This window comes from Rattus rattus, chromosome 2 (genome assembly GCF_011064425.1).
Source record: "Rattus rattus isolate New Zealand chromosome 2, Rrattus_CSIRO_v1, whole genome shotgun sequence".
NCBI lineage: Eukaryota > Metazoa > Chordata > Mammalia > Rodentia > Muridae > Rattus > Rattus rattus.
Genome location: NC_046155.1, coordinates 193156459 through 193181692, shown reverse-complemented (window position 1 = coordinate 193181692; position 25234 = coordinate 193156459). Strand labels below are relative to the sequence as shown.

Here is a 25234-nt window from a genome sequence, read left to right as displayed (position 1 = left end):
ACACAGAAGGTGAGAGTAGCTGCAAGCCAGAGAGCCATCTCATGGTGGTGACCTTGACTGCAGCCGGGACTCTGGTCACTCCCGACACCCTCTGTATCCCTCATGCATCAGGCAGGGTGCCTTTTGTTGGCCATGGTGACTTGCTGCCTCTTTTCTGTGGATGGTTCTCTTAACCTGAAGACCTCAGAAATGCCGGGAGCAGGGAATGGTGGGATTTCTGTTTTCTTCTTCATAAATTCAAGTCCCGCTTTTTACAACGTATTTTTCACAGCCTGACAGTAAAAAAAACTAAGCAAATGGCTTTGCATCAAACTAGAAGCAAAGGGACACACCAGGTTTGATATTTATTTTTATTCTTTATTTATTTTTGCTACAAAGCAACCGACCGCAGGAAACGTCTCTGGTTCGAATACACATCAGTTTCAGTAGTCCATGGCATAGATGCTTCTCAGAGGGTGATCAGTGGACATATGGGGAACAACTTCTACGTAGTTGTCCAAAGAGATGAGCTCCCAGAAGTGAGGTCCTTTGTGGGTCTAGGAATATCCATGCCTTTACATGGATTCTGGAAACAACTTTGTTGTTTGATACTGTTCTAATTAGGGTTTTACTGCTGTGAACAGACACCATAGAAGGCAACTCTTATGAGGACACCATTTCATTGGGGCTCGCAGGGTCAGAGGTTCGGTCCATTATCATCAAGGTGGGAGCATGGCAGCATCCAGGCAGGCATGGTGCAGGAGGAGCTGAGAGTTCTACATCTTCATCTGAAGGCTGCTAGGAGAAGGCTGACTTCCAGGCAGCTAGGGTGAGGGTCTTAAAGCCCATGCCCACAGTGACACACCTACTCCAACAGGGCCATACCCTCTAATAGTGCCACTCCCTGGGCCAAGCCTATACAAACCGTCACAGATACTGTTCCTAGGGAGACATAAACAAATGTCTGCCCACCTCAGATAGGGAATCAGTGAAAGACAAAATTATGGATACCAGCAAAGTCCATCTTGATGGATCAAGAACTGTTAGGGTTATCTACAGAAACATGGATGAGAGGTTAGTTCCAGGAGCAGAAATGACTCAAAGACAGCTGCATTACCAAAGCATGCTGGACTGTTAACAAAAGCTGGAAGCCTGGAGCTCAGTGCACAGCTTACAGGTAGCTCACACAGACTGTTTCTTGCAGGCAGTCCAGCCGGTCTCTGGCTCTTCCAGGAAACTCAGCTGGTTCTGATCCTCTCTTGGGCAGCCGGGCTTGCCTGAGAGTATCTCCCAGCCATCCTTAGTGGTTATGTATGCTTGAGGACAGAGGGACTTAGGTGCATCTATCTGAGTAGTTTCAGAGACTTCCTGGAGCCATTGGGTCATTTGCTTCCTGAGCGTTAATGAACTGCCCTGCTGGATGGGACATGTCATCGTGGAGGAAACCACTACACAACACACTTCAATGGATGCACTGAAGGATCCCAGCCGTCAATCACCTGATGATAAGCAGCAGGGGCCTGTGAGTCAGGAGACCTCAGGGCTTCCTTGTGAAAGGTTACAGCTAGCTTACCTCATGGTCCAAATATCAGCCGATGGCCCACTGAGAGTCTGTGGCTTTCTTGGGTGCTGAGAAATTAACTACCTGTTCCCTGGCCCAGGGGACTCGGAGAAACAAAGAAACAAGCCATTGCGATGACGTAGAGAGAGTGAAGGTCTGTGGTATCCTGGTGGCATTCATGAGCCATGGAATGTCAGTCAAGAAGGACTTCTTAAGACAAGTGGCACTTCTGTCCAGAAGGGATGAGAAGGACATTGTAAACCAGAGGGTGATTCCTGTCTTAGTCAGGGTTTCTATTCCCACACAAACATCATGGCCAAGAAGCAAACTGGGAGAAAAGGGTTTATTCAGCTTACACTTCCACATTGCTGTTCATCACCAAAGGAAGTCAGGACTGGAACTCAAGCAGGTCAGGAAGCAGGAGTTGATGCAGAGGCTATGGAGGGATGTTACTTACTGGCTTGCTTCCCCTGACTTGCTCAGCTTGCTCTCTTATAGAACCCAGGACCACCAGCCCAGGGATGGCACCACCCACAATGGTCCTTCCACCTTGATCACTAGTTGAGGAAATGCCTTACAACTGGGTCTTATGGAGGCATTTCCTCAAGGGAGGCCCCTTTCTCTGTGATAACTCCAGCGTGTGTCAATTTGACACATAGAACCAGCCAGCACAATTCCCAGTTATAATTAAGGTGCAGGACTCCTCTACAGGCTGCTCTGGGTCCAGTCTCACTATGTTCTGATCTGGGCCAATGGCCTAGAGATGGTTCCTTCCAAACTCTGGCCTTAGGGGAGCCTTCAGGGAGGCTTAGCTGACATGGTCCTGCTCCTGGCTCCTGGCTGTTCCTGTCTCTGGACCCTGCTTCCCTGTCAATCCTGCATGTATCCCACTGGGAGGTATTGACTAGAGAACGCCTGGCCGTCACGCTTTGTGTAAGAGATGGCTTCTGACAGTTTCATGTTACTAATTATTCTAATAATTTTAAACTAATGTTTTCAAGGTTCTGGGAAGGTAGACGTGGTCTTCAAAATTATAAATCTAAAACGCCTAAAGAATATTTTTTGCTTGTCTGTACAAAGTCTTAAAAATGTGCCACAATGTAGGCATAATCGTTGTGTTTTATGACTGATAACACTCTGAAGCTATAAAATGTCTGGTGTGTTTTCCAGTGTTAGCCTCAGTACCTAATGAATGAAGAAGTAGAATTTCCATAAATTCTTCTTAATCACAAGAGATTTTTCCTTTTTCTGGGGAGGGGTGGGTGTTTTGGTTTGGTTTGTCTGTTTGTTTGTTTGTTTTTTGATGTTGTTGTTGTTGTTGTTGTTGTTCTTTTGATACAGAGTTTATCTGTATAGCCCAGGCTGTCCTAGAACTCGCTTTGTAGAACAGGCTGCCCTCCAACTCTCAGAGATCCACCTGCCTCTGCCTCCTGAGTGCTGGGACCAACAGTGTGTACCACTGCTCACGGCATCAGGAGGAATTGCATGATTCTTGATAAGCTTTTTTTTTTTAATCTAGAAGAGATTTGAACGTTTGCACATAAACTATTAGCAACTTTATATGCCACCAATACTTTGGAATTCACTTAAATTCAAATCCACATAAACACTCCCCGTGTTGTATGTTTACTCAACCCATTAGTGACTCGTGGGACCAGGGAAGATGCTGTGTATCTAGAGGTGTCTGTCTAGAGCTGTAGAGTGTTGGCACTGAGGGTCACAAGGGGACAGCTGGAGCAAGGAATAGGAAGCCAAGGAGGCAGAGCCCAGAGCCTATGGTGGGCGGGTCCTTTTCTTGTTCTGTGGTTTGGAATCAGGCATTACAACTGTTTGAAGTTAAGGTTGCCTGGCACAGAACTACAGGTGTTACTACAGACTCAGAAGGTTCCAGAAGCAGCCCTGACTGAGGGATGTTTCCGATTCTTTGAACCTTGGCTTTCGAGCAGACGGCTTCTGACTTAGTCCATTTGGGCTGCTGCAACTAAATAATGTGATACAGACAGCTTTGGAAGCGCCAGGTATTTGGGTCTCACGGCTCTGTTGAGTCCAAAGTTGAGGAGCACAGGGAGTCTGGTGTCTGTGTAAGCGAAAGTTGGTATCTTCTCACTGTGTCCTCCCATGGTGGAAGGAGTCAGTGAGCTCTTTGAAGACCTTTCCTGAGGTCATTAGCCAGGTTCACAGCTTCAGCACCCGCAGAGACTTCCCTTGCAAATGCAATCAAATTGGTGGTTAGCTTTGAACACAAGTCTGTTGGGTGGGGCACCAACGTTAAGCCCTTAGCCAATTCTCAGGCTTAAGGAGAGGCATCAGGGTTTCCTAGAAATGAGAAACTCAGGAGGGAGGAGGGAAGGAAAGCTATTCTGCCAGTCTCAGGTTGAACTTGGCCTCTTGCCATACCTTTTCTCGGCAGTTTCAGCAGCTACGGTTCCTAGAGGGAACAGATCAGGTGTCTAAAGTCGGATCGGGAATGCTTGAAAATCAAGACCATGAGAGAAAGGGAAACATTTGAGACGGTTGCATTATCCCAAAGAGCCTAAAATCGCTGTGTGCCTCACAAACTGCATACTGGGAACCCACGAATCACAGTGCATTAGTGTGCACGCAGACCAGCCCTTTACACATCTGTTTGCACGAGCTTTGACAAGCAGTGATGGATTTGACAGCACGTCTCCAGTTTCACACCAGTTCTTTTAGTAAGTGTGGGGGAAACATGATCTTGCTTATAGTTTCTCTTGGTTTCCCCCTATTTCTCACTTTGGTGGTGACAGAGAAATAACTAAGCTATGTGTGATCCTGCATGCATGTAATCCTGGCCCTAGGGAGACCAAGAAAGGAAAGGATCTTACGTTGGAAGTCAACCTGGCTGCATAGTGAGATGCTATGACAGAAAAATAAAACCAAGCTAGCAGAGAGGTGTGGGTGGAGGAGAGAGAGAGAGAGAGAGAGAGAGAGAGAGAGAGAGAGAGAGAGAGAGACAGAGAGACAGAGAGACAGAGAGAGACAGAGACAGAGAGACAGAGACAGAGAGACAGAGAGAGAGAGAAGACTGACACAGGAAGTTCAGGCTTAAGAGAGGAAGTGAGCATTTAATTTCTGTTAGTTTGCTTTGTAATATTTTATTTAATATTCATACATGCATACAAATGTATTTGGATCCCATCCGCCCCCACTCCTTCTCCTCCCATCCCTTGCCCAGCAGTTTAATATTTGATGGCATGGATTTCAAAGAAACCGTGCCTTCTCCAGCCCTAAGAGGCTTACCCAACCCATTCTTTTAAAATAGATTATAATTTAAAAACTAATTTAGAAGTAATACTCTGGTTTTTAAAAGCTTACTTCCCTTCCAAGCTCCTTTTCTTCCCGATACTTCCCTTTCTTTCTGTCCCTCTGTCCCTGTCCTGACCTTGGTGGCTGACCAGTTTTCTAAGGTGGCAGCCCTGCTCTCGGGGCCACTCACCTGCAGGAGCAGGGGAACCCGCCACTCTCTGCTGCCTGAGAGGTGTTGGTCAGTGTGAGTCAACACGTGCTGTTTTGATTTTCTATCACATCCCTTCCTTGGCCTTTTCCTGCCCTCAGGATACCATTTGCTTGCTCTGGCTTACCGTGTATAGAAATGTGCTGTGAACTCCAAAATGGGCTTCCCCGATTCATCCATGTTATTTTTGTGTGTCATAATCATAACGGTTCCAGGGGTGCTGGAGGGTGGGGAGACCACAGACATAAAAGTTGCAGGGTCAGGACTAGACTGACTGACAATAGAGTATCTTAAAACTCATTTCAAAGTCTGGACTGGCTGGCCACTGTTTCTCTCTTACTATTTGGTATAGAAGACTGAAAGGTTTTCCTGAGAGAGGCGAGCAACATTGGACAGATGTTGGGATCCACTGACAGATTCCTCAGGTGCAGGTGGTAATTCCGTAAGGGAGGCCTGAGAGGTGAGAGAAGAAGCCAGCATGGTTTTCCTGGGTGCTCAATGTACTAAATCCACTTAATCATTCAGCCCTTGGAACTTCTCAGGTTTGAATCTCCTCCATACCACGTGGCTATGCATAAACATGTCTCCTCTCCGCACGGTCCGTCCTCGGGTTTATGTGTTTACATATATGGAAAAGTGAGATCATCTTGGTCATTGTTTCTGTAAAACAAAACAAAGCCTCACCGTTGCCATAAGCATCACCATTTAAATGGCAGTGGCTCAGGCTTTGGTTAATCTGTGGCAGAGCCCAAAATAATCATGGGCAAGGTTTTCCTACATGCAGAACTGGCCTCGGCTCACCAGATAAAATGACAAGTGGAAGGGAAGTTCCATATTCATTCAGTTCACTGTGGTTCCATTCTCACTACAAGAAAAATATTCCATTTCCTTAAGATAGTTCGCACCGGTTAGAACCAACTAGGCGAGTGCTTGCTGTGTAACCCATGAGCCTGGGACTTGGTGGCTTAAAAGACATAGTTCTTCTTATTTCTGGGTCAGAAATCTGTATCCTCTGAGTTGAGGTGTCCCATAGGGCTGCAGTCAAATATGGCTAAGCTGAAGCTATCCAGGGAGCACAGGGGAGGATCTGTGTGTGAACTCATTCGTGAGGCTCTTGGTAAGAGGCCACGCTTGCAATACCCATCACACAAGCCTCTGCGTAGGGCAGCTCACTTCATGACAGCTGACGTTTCTCAAAAGGCCAGGAGGGTGAAAGAAAGTACATAGGTTGGAAGTTCAGTCAGTCAGTCAGTCAGTCATGTTAACGTCTCGAACAGGACGTCATCTTCAGCATTCTCTAGAAGCAGATGACCAGGCACACCCTCACTTGGGGTAAACACAAATAGCAGGGGGCAGAAACCACTGAACCATCCAGCACACCTACCAGGGCTATGGTCTCAGTACACCCGAACCCCATGTAGCATCTGTTATAAACAATCCCCGGTGTAACAGCATTGGGAAGTAAGGCCTCCCCGGAGTGGGTTAGACCTGAATAGCAGATTCATGGCCATTATGAAAGGGCTTGGGCCTTTGAGATTGATATTCTCCCTCCTCCCCCTTCTCTATCTCTTGCTCCTTCCTCCTTCTGTGGCACTGTGTTCCAAGAAACCTCCTGCCAGATGCACCCTTCAGTCTTGGACTTCCAGTCATGAGTAAATGGTTCTACCTTTAGTGAACTACCTTAGATGAGCCAGGCACAGTGGTTCCAACACTCAGAAACGTGAGTTCAAGGCCAGTCTACAGCACCTGGCAAGACACTTCTAAAATAGTGCTACCTAGTCCTAGATATTGTTACAGTAATGCAAAACTGACCAAGACATCCTGTCATGACATCTACTGTAGTCTTCATTTAAAATGGCTCTGGGCATCGGGAGGCCTGAACATATCACTTCCCCCAGGACCACTGCTGTTAGGTGGCCAAGAAGGAGCAAAGTTCCCTGCCCATTACCCCCTAGAAGCCATTCTGTGGTTCAGGCTGCTTCCCACCTGCCCGTACACACTTTCTTCCACACAAACCTCCCTGAACTGGGCTTCTTTACCTGGTCTTCTCGTAGATGCCAACCGCCGTCTGTCTGATTCTTCTCTCGGCTTTGACGCCACACTTCTTTTCAACTCTGTGGCCTCTAAACCAAATGCAGTACCTACAAAATTTAGTTTAAACTGTGGGGGAAATCTAACGGCCTAACACAAACGAAGGCAGCAGTAATTATGGGAAGTTATCAGAAGACCACACAAGCACAAGACTGACTCCCTAAGAGGAAGGGAGTCTGTTTGTAGAGTACCTAGTGTGTCCTCAGGGCTTTGCTATGATGTTCCTGATGGCCAGAAGAAGTCTGTTCTCAACCTACACTAAGGTGGAGCCAGCATGGCCTGTATTCTGATTTGCCCACGATGAGACAAGACTCAAAGAAGCCAAACAACCGCTCCAAGGTTACACATTGAACGTCAGAGTTAGGGGAAAAGTCAGGGGCTCTCATTCCAGTGCCTAAGGCCATCCCAAAATTCCACGGGATTTCCCAGCTTGTTCTGTGGACCCGCCCTCTGACTTCTGGTATGGGAGTGACTCGGTGAAAGTTTGTAAATACCAGTCTTCTTGGTTCTTCAGATTTTAAGTAAGGCTGAGGGTAGGATGGAACCCTTGTTCTAGAATCTTCTTCTATCCTCTTATTGTGCCTTCTCTGTGGATAGGAATCACTTCAGGGTTTTGGACTGTGGCCCAGCCTTTAGCTCATGGGGGAGGAGGGAGCTTCACTGTTGTCGCCATGTTACTATGCTAGTCTTGGGGTATCTTCTTTCCAGCCTCAGGGACTATAAAGCCAGAAGGGCAGAGTTGGCGGACACGTCATTAACAATGCCTGGAGCCCTCCACCTTGGACAGACATTCACCATCACTCCTAGACCATTGTCTCCAATACTTTTCCGTTGCTGCAATCAATCGTCCGGCAAAAGCAACTGAGGAAGGACTCATTTGGGCTCACCATTCAGGTAGAGCCCATTATGATGAGAGAGTTAAGACCCCATGGGAGCTTGGAGCAACCGGTCCCATTTCATCCACAGGAAGAAGAGAACAATGAGTGTCTGTGCTCAGCTCACTCACCCTCTCTACGCAGTCCAGCATCTCAGCACAGGGCCGCCATTCACAGTGGGCGGGGCTTCCTCCATCAGTGAATCCAACCAAGATAATCCTCTACCACCTGAACGCTCAGCACTCATCTCTCGAGTGACTGTACCTCTCAAGTTGACGGCTATTAGCCATCATGGGGATATGATGGTCCCAAGTAAATAAAACCCAGGCTCCTAATGATGAGTGGAAACACTGGAGAATGTGGAGGGAGAATATTTATCCAGAGTCTCAGAAGTGGACTTCTGTAGATACATGATTACAAACCTTTTTTCTAGAGTACAGTACTTTATAGATGCACTAAGGGCTAGGATCTATGGATATTCTTACAATGTAATATGAAACTTAGCCTCTAGCCCTTGTCCCTGGCCTGAAGTAAGGCTCTGTGTTCTTCTCTCATTGGTATGAGCCTCTGAGGCCTCAGCTAAAATCTCACCCAGAAACTCAGGAGCCCAGAGTCAGGTTACCATCAGCCAAGGGCTGAGGGCCTCAACTGCCTGCTTTCTCCTACATAAAAGTCCTTCTGTCTGTCACAGCTCCTGGCTCTCCCGTGTCTACCCAGGAAGAGAGGCTGAATTCTCAGCTGGTTTGGAAAACAGGAACAATCGATACTTTTCAGACCCTCACCTGATATCTCATTCAGGAAGTCTCCTTTCCAAGTAGCATTTATGCATAGCTAGTGGTATGTAGTTAGGTTATGAAAGGTTATCCTTTTGTGCCATGGGCCAGCAAGTTCTCTTTCCACTGACAGAAGAGGCAAAAGTCAGGACACACGTGTGGTGGGAAACTTCTACTGAAAAGGTTTTCCAGAACTGTTAAGAATAAACACACAATTTCACCGCTGCGCATGTAGGCACTGCCAGAGCATTTAAAAACTTTGTTTCCATTGCTCGAAACAGTATTGTCTTTGTCTTTGGTGTGTATGGTGGACTTCTGTTTTTTACACACACACACACACACACACACACACACACATTTGTACTTACAACTTCTAGCAGTGGCTTTGCGGCAGCCACAGTGACACTCTCTTGGGCAGTTATCTCTGAAAAATGTAAAAGACCATTCCCAGAGCCAAGTAGCTCTTCTACAGACCATTTGACGCAGCCTCACGAGTGGTGTGGTGGCACATGATGAGCAGGGACTTAGCGGTAAGAGAGGCTTGCTGCCTTTCTCTCCTTCCCTGTCTAATTCTCCAGCTCCCTGGCTAATGCTTCGGTGTCTCCTTCTGCTGGGGCAAACACGAGGCATGCAGCAGCCACTTGACTCTCTGTACCTTTCAGGGTGGTATCTTCTCCCACCTGTTCCATCAGAATGGCCAGGGCAATCCCCATTTCCTGCATCCCTCTCCGTGACCTCTAGTTAAAGATGCTCCCGGAGCGTCTTCTCCACCACATGTCCCGTAGTCACTCCCATTACTCTCCCAGAACGAACGTTTGTTATTTTGTCTTTGCCCCAACCCCCCTGCAAAAATTAACCACCGCCCATCATTCCAACTTAGCTGGCCTCTGCACTCCTTCTGTTCTATTGGCAGTCAGGAGCTGCTGGGAGACATAGAATGACTCTCTGGGGCTGTGACCCTGGTAGGCTGTGGTCCCATACCCACAAACATGACAGTACTAATTAGTGGATTACATTTGAAAAAAGGAAAGAAGGCATAAAGTTGAGATGTTGTGGGGGACCTGAAAGGAGTTGGGGGAGGGGACAAGAGTGGATAGCATCATATATTTCATTGAATATGTATATGAAATCTTCAGGGAGTGTTTTTTACAAAGCAAACTAGAGAGGTCTCAGAAGTCTTGACTTTCAGAGGAAAATCACACTCAGAAACGGTATGCAAATTCAGCAGAGGCAGCGGCCCTGGGAGACTCGCTTAATTGAAAACTAAGTGTCTATGGCAGAGGCATGAATGTGCCAACTGTGGTATTCTCAGGTCAGCCCTCCCCGAGAGCTCAACGGCTTCGAGGAATGATATGGCGTCGCACTTGTTAGTGTGGATTTAGAACACTCAGATGCCCGGGATTCCCCAGTGCCTACTTCCCTGTGTTATCCGGGGTACTTAAATCTGTGTCAGGTAGGCATGGACATCAGAGAAGAATACACAAAAGCTCTGTGCTGGCTTCTTCCATGTGGGGCCTCTCTACATCCCTGCCCTCTTCTCAAAGGAACAGATTACTCTTTGGATATAATCCAGAGATTTCGGAAACTTCTTTTATCACGTCAGCCTTTTCTCTGTGTTGGTCAGCATTCTCACTCCTAGTATTTAAATAAAGCGTACAGCCACTCTCTTTGTCTGACATAATTTTTTAAATATAGGCATGATTTTTTATTTAGGTGAATGAATATTTGACCTGTATGCATATATGAGTACCATGTGCATGTCTGGGACCCACAGAGGATCTCTGGGATCAGATCCCAGAAACTGGAGTTACAGACGGGGGTGAGCTGCCGTGTAGGTGCTAAGAACCAAACCTGGGTCCTCTGCAAAGCAGCAAGTGCTCTTAGTTACTGAGCCACCTCTCCAGCCCCCTAAATATGTTTTGAGATAATTAGATCTGACTCTACCCCTCGGGGTTCAGCTTGGTTGGTGGGGGCTCATCAAACCTAGTTGCTGTTACATAGAAACAGGGCATTCGTCACTCATCAGAAGAAAGGGGAGCTGAGCCAAGGGAGGTGCCCTTGATCTTTGCTGAGTAGGTGTAACTCCCTCGTTACTCGGAACCACTGCAGCCTAGGCATCCCGAGTGGTTTCACTTCTAGGGTGTCCCCGGAAGTGCAAGAACCAGAATATAATAAGGCCCTTCCCTTGTATCCCGCATCTCTCCTCTTAGGGACAGAGCCCGCTCCCTCGAGTTTCTCATTACCCACCCTGTATATTTGTGCTTTGTGTGATGCTGGGTAGCAGCTCTAGGGCCCCCGTTAGGGCCCTCGTGCTTGGCTGGTTTTTGGCAGGTCCACATTAGGATGCTTATCCTGCCTATTGCTGGCCATCCGTTATTAAGGAACATGCTGTCTGTGGATGCTGGGTTCTTTCTCTCCAGCTTGATCAGACTCTCACACGTATGCCTATACCACCTGAACACACACACACACACACACACACACACACACACACACACACAGTACCTTTTTGTATATAGGTTATATAATGTTCGTTTTCATTTTAGAGTCTCTGATATTGAATACAACATTGGTTTGTACTGATGGCTGCATTGGCTGCCTTCCAAACTCCCATGTACCTGTGATGGAAGTCTGGAATGATGGATATGTTAAAAACCGAGTTTTCTAATTCCTCATCAATCTCAGGGAGGCAAGGGGACACTTGGTCCTTACCCCCTTAGCCAGAAGGCAGAAAGGGTTCCCTTCCCCCCCCCCCAGTCATAGGATTAAATGTGGCATCTGACTCACAGAGCCTTGGAGAGAGGCATAGCCAGCCGCAGAAACTGCTCATGTGAGCCTAGCATCGCCCATAACATTGGCTGCCCTAGTGTTAGGCTGCCATTCACTACTCATAGCAGGGGCTGTGGGATTCAGCACATTCCACTGAGTTCAGTTTGGCCAAGGTGTCAGGGTGCCTGCCTGGTGGCCAGAGTATAAGGTACTGAGTGCAGGTGACTTACAGTTGTCATGAACCTGGATCTGCTGTTTTTCTCCTTACTGGGATAAAGACTTGTCTAGTTGTGGGCTTGCCTTTCCTGCATGCAGCACTTCTGCCAAAATTACCCTCCGTACAGAATGGCTTCTCTGCCATCATAGTAGTCTACAAAGCATGGCCTCAGACCAAGGAAGTCACTTCACAGCCAGAGAGCTGTGACAGTGGGCCCTCAGTCACGACCCGCGGGTCTTACCATGTTTCCCACCGCCCTGAAGCTGCTGCCATGAGAGAAAGGTAGAATGACCCTTTGAAGACACAGTGACAGAGCCAGGGAGTACTTGAACTCTGTTCCTTCCGAGTACCTTGACTCACACTGACCTAGCATCCTGTGCTCCTGTGGTATGAGCTGCCTGGGAATGAGAAACACATGTGGATCTCACGCTCCCTGACATGTGGTCTAGCCTGTGGGCATGAAGCGTGTGCAGTAAACACTCCTGAAGAGACCAGTGAAGAGAGGAATGCGACTTTGTACTGTCTTATGCACAGAGTCTGTGTAGTGCTAGAGCACGAGGTAGGACACGGGTGGAGAGCAGGGGTGCCCTGTATCTCAACAGAAGCCCCACATGCAGGCAGAGCTGTATTTGACAATTTAACTCACAGAGGCAAACACGTGGGAGTCCTAGGGTCTGAAAGCCGAAGGCTGGGAAATCTGTCTGTGTGGGAGAAGGAAGCCACGTGAACAACAGCCACATCCGAGGCCGTGTCAGCAGCGTCCACCCTGGACACTGAGCCGCCTCCCACCACACGGGGACCTGCTGTCCTCGGTGTGCCTGGGGACAGGAGGGACTTGGTGATTAGCTCTGTGCAGTCGGACACAAGCCGGGGCCATGGTCAGAGGGTTTTCTAGAACATGTAATAACTAAGCTAATTCGTATTGTACTGAAAATGCCCCGCTGTTGAACAGTTTCCTCCCCAGTGACGCTCATGGGTGAGATAGTCAGCTTTCTCTAGGATTTAACCCCATTGCCGTCAAGGTTGAAAGACTTGACTGCTGTAACTTCCCATCCTCTCTGTCTCTGGAGGCCTTCCCTCCTACCCTGAAATACTTGAACCGAGTCCCCGATGCCTCCCCGCTCCAAGAAAAAGAGAATCGACTTCCGGGAATCTGAGGCTCTGGGCTCCCGAGGGGTTGGGAGGAGTGAGTAGTCTGGGTCTAGTGTGTTTGGTTCTCAGTTTCCTCTGCCACTTCCTTCCCTTCCTCTCTCCCTCTATTCCTCACCTCCTTGTCTCTTCCCACTACTTCCAACCAGGAAATCAGGACGCCAGACATAATTGTCCATGTCTCTAAAAGCAAGGTATAGCAGCACCTGCCCAGTTTAATACAGAGACCCACAAGGCCAGCAAAAGCATTACTTCTAGTCATGTTCTGTAAGGAATAGCATATAAGGTTGCTATGGAAGACGGCTTTCTTCACAACCCCAAATCACAGGAAAGTCTGCCTAGAGCAACCCTCTCACCGAAGTCCGTAGGCCTTGGAGGTTCTGACCCAATCAAGACTACACATTTTTGTTTTTTAATATAAGCTTTATTTACTCTTATAATATTTTACATCTACATGTAATATATTTTTATCATACTTACCACCAAAAGCATTTTCATTATTGACAATTGAGTTCTTAAAAGCCTGGGAAGATTTTTAATATTTTTGACCATTTCTTTTTTTAATGCAGTTAATAATAAAGCAGTATTAAAAATAATGCTTATTTTTAATAATGTTTTCCAGCTGCTGAAGTAAACCACATTTCAGTTACACTGTGAGAAAGCACATAGGCACAAAGATCACACTCATGCCTTTAGCCAGTGACAATGAGGAATCATTTTAGGGCCTATTCTCCCAGTTAGGAATTGAAAATGTGTGTGTGAAACAAAACTGAAGCATCTCGACCCCGCTTTGGATCCTGTACTTTTGAAAGTATTTTCCATATCCATCTCAAATACTTGCTGAAGACTTTCTCTGTGCTGTGCTGGATTCTAGACCCAGGGGTTACATAGGCCTGTGAACCAAGCAGCCCAGCTTATTACCCTGAGCTGCCTTCTGGGAAGAGTTGCTTAAGTCGGGAGGGATGGCAGGCCATGCAGGGACTAGCACTATGGGGACTGAGAGCCTGGGAAGAGTTGGGGTGTATGGATGTGATCAGAGCAGGGCTGGGGTCTTAGGTTTACAGTTTTATGGAGCAGCGTGGTCAGAGGAGATTCTGGATGCATAGTTGTCTGGGAAAATGGAGGACTAGGCCAAAAGAATGCCCTGATTCAAGGCACGACTGTTGTAGCTCAAAAATCCAAAGGAGTAATCAAGAACATAGCAGGCGGGTGGAGGAGAGGATGCAGTCAATGGGATGGCAGGAGTCAGGTGGCTTTGTGGCCTCTGAGCCATCTTATGCCAGCCTTCCTGGGAAGATCATCCAGGCAGGACGACTCGGGTCCAGACACCATTGGGGCAGGCAGACTCAGGAGGGCCAGGCTCCAATATGAGAACATGCTGATTTTATTTGGCTTTTTAATGTATGTACAACAGCATAAGTGGTTTTTAAACTGTTGTCTCAATAAACATGGCATAGCTCTTTCAGGCAGTGTAAAGTAAAATCCCCAAGTGACCACATTGTCACATTTTCCCTTGATGAAGTGTCCTAAAGCTTGCGGGGTGCCAGGGTTGATGAGACACAGAATCAGAGCGGAGCTAAAGCCCCCTACAGAGTTGCCAAAATGGAAGCGCATCAATGCGCTTTTAAATACCAGACAACCAAACCTTAGAATTTAGTCCAGAGCAAAAAAAAATTCCCAAGGTCTACATCGGCCATGCTGGGCCCTTCATGGGAAGGTCTCTCTAGCACACAGCACAGCCCATTACTATGCTGCCGATCCCTATACTGCCAGGGCACACTGAAAGTAAGGTAGTGGAGATGCTGTCCCCAATTAGTTCAGCACCTCTGTGTGATCTGGAGAGGACAGAACTGCAGCGAGGTTGTACAGTGTACAGGGCCTAAGCAGTCCTGTTATGTCATTAAAGGGCCAGCTCAGGATGAACACACTCACACACACACACACACACACACACACACACACACACCACTGGCTTTAGGGCTGGGCTGATGTCTCAGCAATGATCATGCAAGTAAAGAGGACCAAAGTTCAGACCCAGCACCTACAGAAGCGTTGATGGACATGATGGCCTTCCTGTAATTCTGGCCTCAGAAAGCAGAGGTCAGGGATCTCCTTCACAAGCTGGCTAGTGAGGCTAGGCATGAGTCTAGCCATACCAGGAAGCTCTAGGTGTGAGAGACAACACCCCACACCCTAACTCAATGAGCAAGGTAGAAGAATGAGACAGGATAATTCCATCATCAACCTTGGGCCTCCATATGCTTGAGCCCACATATACAACACACACACACACACACACACACACACACACACACCCCACACTCACACACATACCACATACACACACATACACACATACACACACACTCTCACACACATACCACACACACACCACACACACACACACACCACATACACCCCACACACATACCACACACACACACACACACACACCCACACACATACACACACACACACCACACACACACCACACACATACACACACACACACATACACTACACACACACATACACACACACTACACATACACACCACCCACACACACATACACAACACACACCACATACACACACACACACCACACTCACACACACACATACACACATACATACGCACACACACACACATATGGTGAGTCCGTATACAAGCAATCATGCTTATACATACATGCACACACCATACAGATTTTTTTTTATAAAATGCCTTTCATTCCTATAATTCACATACTACCTAGAAGTCTCTGGATTCCTAGAATTTGAAGTGTAAGTCAAAATTACTTGACAAAAATATTTAAGTACCACAGTTTCCCCTAACAACCCCTTACCATTCTTAATATCAGCTGGGTAAATTGGGTCGTCTGCACAGACTGTGAGCTAAAGACCGAGGTTTGCTACCTATACGTAGATCTTTCTGGGTGTTTGGGAGGCCCAAGGAAGGTGTGCAGATACAGGGGGGATAGAGCACCTCCCCACTTTCCACAGACGTCCTGAGACTGTGAGAGTGGGTCTGGCTCCCCACCAGGTGCTGCACAGAGGGAAGGCCACAGAAGCAGGGTTAGAGTTGGCCCCATTTAAACTCTACGTCTCCAGTTGTTGGTGACTTCCTCTCTTAACCTTTCTCCTTTTCTTACCCTGAAATTGACAGTTCTCAAAAAATAAAAAAAATAAAAAATAAAAAAGGGTACAGAAGCACCTGTGGTGCAGACTGGTGTGCTTTGGTAGGTCTGGGGGGACCCTGTGTAGCCCACACAGGGTTGCACAGGGTTCATCGCCACGCTCCTCTCTGGCTTTGAGCCCTCCCAGCTCACTGCTCTCGTGGTGTTCTCTTCTGTCCCCTGGGTCCACTTATTTAAGCATCTTCCTTTGACAGTCATTCTTCTGGACATCTAGAATGGTCAACCTAGCTCCCGAGAATGGATCTGTCCCTGTACTGGCATCTCAGGGAAATGTTGGGAACTTTATAAAATTATCTACTGGGGACTTGGGAGATGGCTCAGTTTATAAAGTATTTCCCTCACAATCCTGATTTCCAGCATCCATATAAAAGCCAGCCACCCTATGCCTGTTCGTTACCCTAGCATTAGGGGTGTGGCAGACAGGATCTCTAGGGCTCACTGGCCAGCCAGCCTAGCCAATCATAAGCTTCGATGCAGTAGAAGACCCCGTACCTTAGTTAGGGTTTACTGCTGTGAAGAGACAGCGTGACCAAGGCAACTCTTATAAAAGGAAACATTTAACTGGGGCTGGATTACAGTTTTAGAGGTTCAGTCCATCCTCATCATGGTAGAAAGTATGGCAGTGTGCAGGCAGACAATGTGCTGGAGGAGCTGAGAGTTCTACAATTTGATCTGAAGGTGGCAGGAAGAGAATGGATTCCACACTGGATGGAGTTTGAGCATAGGATACCTCAAAGCCCACCCCCACAGTGACACAGTACTCCCGCAAGGCCTCACCTCCTGGTAGTCACTCCCCATGGGGCAAGCATTCAAACATGTGAGTCTATGGGGCCAAAGCTATTCAAACCTCCACACCCTGCTTCAAAAAATAAGATTGTGGGCCATTGAGGAAGACACAGTGCCAACCTCCAGTCTCCGCATGTACATATATATGCACATGCACAAACATGCATGTGCATGCACATACAGAAATACAGCACACACACACCCCCACACACACATACACATGCACACACAGCAGAAACATCTATTTGTTTCTTCTGTTCTAAAGCAGAATGGATGTTCTTTCTGGATCCTCTCCTCTCTATTTGTTGCTCACTAATGGGCCTCTTTGGCCCGATGGTGGTAAATGCATTTCTAAGTACGGTGATTAAACAGCAAACCGCAAAACAAGCCACACTTGCGTCCCTGCCTGTGAGGGGGAAAAAAGCCATTGTTTCACAGTGACTCATGGGGAAAGGAGAAAAGATCATTTTTATTACAACCCTTCCAACCTCATCTTGACGCCGCTCTGTTATTATTTCAGACGTGTGAGTCATGGGCTCAGATGATCGTATTTCATGTATTGTTTGTCTTAACTACTCATTATTGAAGTGCTCCATGATCGACGAGCAGAGGTTTGAAATAATAAGTTACTCTCTGATTTTTAAACCTGGAAGCCCACTCGAGTTCAGAATCAGTGAACCAAGGCCACCTCCTCTTCCTGTGTAATAATAAACACACACCCCTCATCTGGACCCAAAAGACACTCGTTCTTACACTGATACTTTTTCTGCACAAACAAAACAGAACTAGCAAATGAAGTCCATTTCTGTTAGTTAGGAGTCATAAACTCTTATTAATGGGAATTTTCATACATGTATCTGCAGAAAGAAAATTAAGAGGTGAATTGTTTTAAGATGGAAAGGATCCTCTGTCACGTGGCCATAGTATTTGCTGCACCTTATTTTTTTATTTTTTTAATTGGATATATTTCTTTATTTACATTTCAAATGTTATTCCCTTTCCCGGTTTCTGGTCCATAAAGCTCCCTATCTTTCCCTCCCCTCCCCCATAAGGGTATCCCCCTCATCTAACCCCCTTACTGCCCCCCCATTTCCCCTGCACTGGGGGAGTTCAACCTTGGCAGGACCAAGGGCTTCCCCTTCCCCTGGTGCCCCAACAAGGCTATCCTCTGCTACATATGCAGTTGGAGCCCTGGGTCAGTCCATGTACAGTCTTTCAGTAGTGGTTTAGTCCCTGGGAGCTCTCGTTGGTTGGCATTGTTGTTCTTATGGGGTTGCAAACCCCTTCACCTCTTTCAATCCTTCCTCTAATTCCCCCCAGGGGGTCCTGTTCTCAGCTCAGTGGTCTGCTGCTTTTTCTGTGCCTTATTTATATTGTCTCATCTTGTTGCATTTTGTTTCTCTTTAGTAAAGTTAATCTTCTCTCAAAAACTGACTTGTGGGCAAAGAGGGACTTCATTGCTCAATAACGAAATCCAGTTTTTATACTCGAAATGTCGAAGAAACTGGTCTCAAGGTTTTCACTCTTTATGGGATTATCTTTAGGTTAGAGTCTATCCTATTGAGCCAATATCTAAACAGAAATGTAAGAGTCGGTGATTCTAGGATATTAATAGCCAATGGCAAAGATAAATTTACATCTGGTTATAAAATGAATCATTTTATCTCTATGGGAATGATGTATATGTGTGTATGTACATGTGTGTATGTGTATATGTGTGTATGTACATGTGTGTATGTGTTTTTCATGAATGTAGGCAGTCTGTTTGCTCATGTGTCTAAGCTGTGTGTCTGAATGCAGGCATGCATGCTGTCCAGGTGATGTATGTGGAGGTCAGAGGGCAATCTCAACACTGGTCCTTGCCTCCTATCTTGTTTGAGACAGGGTCTCTTATGCCAGAATAGCTGCCCTGTGAGCCTCAAGGATGGGGGTTCCTTCTGTCTCTACCTCCCTATTAGATCACTGGACTTACAGTCATGTGCTACATGACTTAGCTGTATCTGGCTTGGGGAGATGCCACCCAGGTCTTCACATACAGGAGCTATTTCAACAACAAGCGGAAAAAGTCCTCTGATTTCATGGTCTCCAATAACATCACACCCAGGGATGGTTCCACTTTTCATGTATAAACATCAAAACACACACAAGTATTTTCCCCCGATTAGTTATTAAAATTGCTTTTCAAGGGTTGGAGGGATGGCTCAGCCATTAAAGGTTAGGCTCACAACCAAAAATTCAACACTGCTGCTGGAATAGGAAAAAGGGCTGTATAGCACCGTGGCAGTGCCACACCCTTTCCATCGGCCTTTCCTTTCCCTACAGTGAACTTGGTGACACTTTGTACACGGGTATCCGTGTACCTGTATCATCATAGCAGGAGTCAGACGGCTCACAATGCTATGCTGTTCATGACTGGAGTGAAGGCATCACATCACTGTAGCCTTTGTTTTTCCTGGTGCCAAATTAGCTGATACCTTTTATGTCCCATAAAAACCAGGATGCTTTCAGAGTCTTATTCCCCCACTCCCCACCCCGTCTCCTCCTGTCACTTTATGAAGACGGAGATGCCTGTCTCCTGTTCTCTGTGCTGCCCTGGGCCGTATGTAGGTCACAATTCCGGAGACAGAAATAGGACTCCAAATGGTGTTTATGTCTCTGGCAGCTGTATCATCATCTTGTATGAAATCCAGGCCCTCGGGGGCGGAGGCTGCACACCGCAGATGGTGCTCAGCGGAGCCCAGGGCACTGTTGCTCAGAATGTGAAGGAGCTGTTTGCTTCCAAGGGGTCTGAGCTGGGACTGAGAATCTCTGAGCTGCTCATAGCTGTTTGGCTGTTGGACCAATGCTGCGAGTTGCTGTGGGCTGGCAAGCGGCCCACCCAGCCTCGTTCCTCCTGGAGTTCCACGTTCGCAGTCACAATCAAAGGCAGAGTCTGCTTACTGCTTTTCATCACCAGGACTATAGATGCTCTCGGCTTCTTCCGAACTCCAGTCTGAAGCTGTCTCTCTAGCACAGATGCCGTCATTTAGAAGCATGGAGCCTACAGATTCGATAAAGGGGTTCCAGGGACTTCCCAAAAGAACTTAGCACCGTCCTCAGTCACACAGAGGTGAAAGAGGACAGCTGTCACCAGGTGCCCACTGTTTCGTAAAGCTGAGCTGACTTAAAGACCTCATCTCCTACAGCATCGAAGCGTGGAGGATCCCCAAGGGCCTAGCAAATGCTTTCGGAGTCTGTACCTGACACACAGTAGTTCAGCGAGCTATGGAAGAGTCTCTCCTCATCTTCTCTGAGGCAGCCACACAGAAGGGCAGCTCCTCAGCCCCCACATAAAGGCCTCAGCACACTAGAGGGCACCTAATAAATGCAATCATAAGAATAATAACGTATCCATTTTTACCCAAATTCAACTTTAAATATTCATTCCGTTTTATCTCCCTATGCCATACTTTTCCTAAACTATTTGAAAGAAGACTGCCTACCTCGTGATGCCCTATTCCCGAATACTGAAGCGTACGTTCCTAAGAACAAGGACCTCTCACATAACGGACACGTGCAGTCAACGTTGGCAAGTTTAACACTGGTCTGCCTCGGTTGGATTCCCTGTGGATGATTTATTTCCAGTGGCCACACACTGGCTCATTTTCAAGGCTTAACACAACACAAGGTTGCTTTTTAAATGACAATGAAAGAGCAAAGCCAACATCTGCATGATGTGAAACATGCTTTTAATGAGCTCCAAAGTCTGGGACCCTTCCTTATCACTCCCAAGCTGCTGTCACAGTGCACAGTGATGAAACTGAATTTAGGTGCCTCGTGAACATGCTAAACACGCCCCCCGTGGTGGCTAGTTTGATTGCCGACTTGACACAGTGTAGAATCTATCGGGAAGAGAGTCCCAAGGAGACACTGTCTAGACTAGGTTGGCCCCTGGGCCTGCCTGTTGCCCAGAAGGGAATTCTTCATTGGATTAATTGAAGCAGGAAGACCTACCCTCCATGTGAGCATGCCTCCTACCAGCAGCCTGCACTGATTCATCTCTGTCTGCTCTTGACTATGAGTGCAATAGGACTAATTGTTCCAACTTCTTGCCACCTTCATGTCCCCATCACGACTCACTGTGACTTGTGATTGTGAGCCGAATAAACCCTTTATTGTTTAGGTTGCTTGTGTCAGGGTATTTCTATCACAGCAACACGAAATGAAACTAAAACATACCCCCCCCCGAAAAAAGGATCATCCACCAGACCCTCTCACACATCCGATTCTAATGGTTGTTTCATAGTCAATCTCGAATGAGAGAGCAGTCATTTCTGATGAGACGTCTTCATGTCTCAAGTTGAAATATAAGTGCCACGCTAGACCCTGGACCCCAGGCCCACACACAGTGAAAGAGGTGGGGGTGAGAGGTGTTTCAGTAGATCTGCATACCAGGAAAAAGAATTCTGCATTCTCAGGAATATAAAAGAACTGCTGTTTGCTTGGTTGTATTCCCTCAGTCCTTAAGTATTTAACTTGAAGCTTTTCAATGCTTACTATCATAAAATCAAATGTTTGGGGAGAGGTGGACGTTTACTAATAAGTATTAATGATGCCAGTTTTTGCCTAAGCCCTCTGGAGAGACGCACAGGCCCCCTCCCACTTCACGCACAGTAAATAACAACCGAACTGAAGCTGTGATGCGAATGAATATTTTTTTCCCAAAGGGATATTTCGTCAAGTTCATGATACTATTACAGAGTGTTGGAGACTGAGGGATTTACAAAGAGCATAGATTCATTTCCAACAGTTCTGGAGGCCAGAAAAGCCAAGGTCAAGGGGGCCTCCTTGTATCAAATGCTACATCTCCCCATGGCAGAAGAGAGGAAGCAGGAGAATGGGCAATCAAAAGGGGCTTGAACTCAGTCTTGCAATAAACACATTCTTGAAGCATGGAACTTCGGCTGGCAACATCAGTCTGTTTGTAAGAACATTTCCTCGGGCTCACTTAGTAATCAGAGCCCTCCAGTTGGAGGACATTCACTTTGGAGGTAATGTTCCAGACACGCTAACTTTGGGGTACAGTCTCCCCATTCAGGAGCTTCTCAAGGTCAGAGTTTCTTAGATTTTCCTTTCTTCTAAGCAGAGTCCTCTGTATCCTCGCACTCTCCCCGCCACGTTCACCTTCTGTGAGACTCTGAGGATGCTCAGAGCTGCCTGGAGTTGCTACAAGAATAGCAGTGGTCTGTGTTTGATTGTTTTGAATCCTGTGAAGAAACATCACAGCTGTATGTCAGGCAAGCTGGACATGACATGGCACTGTTTGGGTGTTTCCACGTCAGGGGTTGGAGGGTCGTTAGGTGAGCACTGGAGATGGACCAGGTGCTGCGTCTAGTCAGGTGGCTTACCTAAAGACAAGTCATGTGGCCAGCAGGGAATCAGCCCCCATTACCACACTGAGACCATCCCACCACCTTCTCAAAGTCACGGGGCTTCTCTGAGCTTCTTCAGGGCAGAAGATTCTGAAAAGCCTTTGCTCCTTCAGCAAAGCGGTCCCTGTCATGTGGCCCTTAAGAGCAACTCTTAGCAGTATCCCTTGGGCATCCCAACAGAGGCCCGCACACAGCGGGGCGCTAGTACCCAGATAGGATCCACACCCCCATCCAGAGCTCCCTTCTTCTCTGGCCAAACCTCTCTGCTTCTGAGGACCTGCCAGGAGTCCTCTCCCACCAGGCACTGCGGTCTGCGGAGCCCCTTGGGTTTCTTCCACACCCATGACATCATTTAACACGGCCACAAGAGACCAATAGTAGCCACGGCAGACCTTGTCTTTTACCAAATTCCAGGCATTGGGCTAACTCTTCCCTTTCCCACTCACCACCTCTGTAATGCCCAGGCTCCATGTCGGCAGGCCCACGGCCTAGTGCTTAGACTTACCTAACCCCACCCCACCACACCACAGTAAGAGGTCAAGGGTCAGGTGCTGGGTCTCAGGCATAGACTTTAGCCTGCCCAAGTCACCCCTCCTCCGCTGCCACCGTATGTGCTCTTCTGTCCAACAGCAAGCAGGACTTCGCAGAATCCAGGGGTGAATAGCGATGAGCATCTCTTGTTCCAGCGACCTGAAACAGGAGGATCATTGTGATCCAGGGTGCGGAGCCCACTTTGGGGAACCAAGAAAGACCCTGTCCCTTACAGACAAACAACAGAGAAATAACTGGAGCCACACTACACTCGTGAACTGATCGCGCAGATGCTTTCCGGGAAAGCCTGGGATTGGCGTCGCTTAGCCAATGATTCTCCTTCCCCGCCCTTCAGAAACACCCACGCACGTTCGTTTCGTGGTGTAGCAAGCTCTTTTGGACCAACTGCCCCTACAGTATTGACAAATGAGTCCTCAGTTCTTGCAAGTGAACGTTCTGCTAGTCGAAAGAATGTTGTTTGACCCTGGTGGGTCCCATAGAGGTGTCTCTAAATCGGCATCATCTTCTGTGGTTCCAGAGGGGGTAGGGCTGAGGACCATGATCGTTTACAGTGCAAAGGGCTTGTGTATATTTATTCAAACGCCAGACATTCTAAATCGATTATACAAGCAGGATTTTTTTTTTCTGGTCAGCTAGTATCTCACTTACAGGACTTGGGCTGTCATGGTCGACAGGAGGGGGATGTTGTCACAGAAAGCACTACAGACCACTGCAAGTCTACATTTTCTTCTTTAAACTTGTAATTCATCATCTCGTCTGTGGGTATATGTGTGTGTGTGGCGTGAATGTGCACCCACCACAGGGCATGTGGAGACCTCCCAAGCACGGCCTGGGGTTTTGTTTCATGCTGTTCATTTTATGTGAGACAGGGTCTCTTTATTAGTTCAGGACTGAATATGCCAGGTTAGCTGGCCAGTGAGCTTTCCGGGAATTCTCCTGTCTTAGTCTCCCTTCTCTCGATAAGAGTTCTGGGATTACAAACATGTGTGTGGAATCTGGGGATCTAAATTCAGATTCTCACACTTGTCAGACAAGTGCCTTAGACTGAGCCTCACTCCACTGCCCAGGATTTCTCAGCCCAGATGAGTTTAAGTAGGAATCGGTCTCCCTCCTCTGACTGCGGATCCTAACACTGTAATTCATTTCTCCCTTCTCTCTTGCACCCTGCTGGCAGCTGTCGGTACCTCGCAGAGAAAATCACCCCTGCCATCCCCGTGGTCGGTGGCATCCTGTTCTTCTTTGTGATGGGGACTCTGCTTCGGACCAGCTTCAGTGACCCGGGAGTCCTCCCTCGAGCCACTCCTGATGAAGCAGCCGATCTGGAAAGGCAAATAGGTAACACTAAGGCTCTGCTTTTAGCCTTCAGCCGCTCCCCGCCAGGGCCAGCTCCAGAGTCAGGGACAGCCTGGGGTGCTCGGGCAGCGGGAATGGTGCTGGCTGGCGTGAAGAGTGGCCTGGAAGGAAGGAGCCAGTAAGAGATGACCCGAGTCGAAAGTTGGGATGTGGTTGAGGTAAGACTGGGGGCACCGTAGTGTTAACACAGGGCCTGTGCCACTATGCAAGAAGGTCCCCCTAGTGAGAAAGGTTTCCAGATGTTTCTCTGAAACTCAAGCATCCAATTCTGCTTGGCTATAGAACCTCAGTGGTTACTTTTTCTCTGCGGGTCATGACAACTTCCCTAGTTTCCATAATAAAAGCTAAGCACATTGGTTACTTTTCTTGTTGTTGTGACAAAGTATCCGTCAAAGGAATTTAAAGGAGGGGTTTGTTCTGACTGACTGAGGGTTGCCTTTAGAGTTTCTATTGCTGCTGCTGCTGAACACCATGACCAAAAAATCAAATTGGGAAGGGAAGGGTTTATTCAGCTTACACTTCCGTGTTGCTTGCGAGGAAGCCAGGACAGGAACTCACACAGGGGAACCTGGAGGCAGAAGCTGATGCAGAGGCCATGGAGGGTGCTGCTTACTGGCTTGCTCCCCATGGCTTACTCAGCCTGCTTTCTCATAGAACCCAGGACCACCAGCCCAGGTTGGGGTGGGCCCTGTCCCACTGATCACTAATTTAAGAAATGTCCTACAGTTGGATCTTAAGGAGGCATTTTCTCAGTTAACATTCCCTCCTTTTAGATACCTCTAATATGTGTGTCAAGTTGACTAAGACTAGCCAGCAAAGGTGGCCATCACAGTGGCCGGAGTCTGAGGCACCTGGTCATAGATCAGACTGTATCTGCTACTAGGATACAAATGCTGCTGTTCGACTTGCTTTCCCTAATTCATTCATTCCTCAGCCCCAGCCCACAGAACCATATAGTGTTGGGGGAGGGAGGATGTCTTTCTACCACAACTAATCCACCCAGGAAGATTCCTTACAGACAGTCCCAAAGACTTGTCTCCTAAGTG

At 47.5% G+C, this 25234-nt stretch overlaps 1 protein-coding gene across 3 annotated transcripts in view; it reads left to right on the top strand.

Moving 5' to 3' along the window:
- Zdhhc14 (zinc finger DHHC-type palmitoyltransferase 14) overlaps nucleotides 1-25234 on the top strand; it is a 268390-nt gene that overhangs the window by 134350 nt on the left and 108806 nt on the right. For all 3 annotated transcript variants that reach the window (XM_032894755.1, XM_032894752.1, XM_032894754.1), the window contains exon 2: nucleotides 24010-24170. In XM_032894755.1, coding sequence (XP_032750646.1) covers nucleotides 24010-24170 — 161 coding nt within the window. The remainder of the gene's footprint in view (nucleotides 1-24009; nucleotides 24171-25234) is intronic.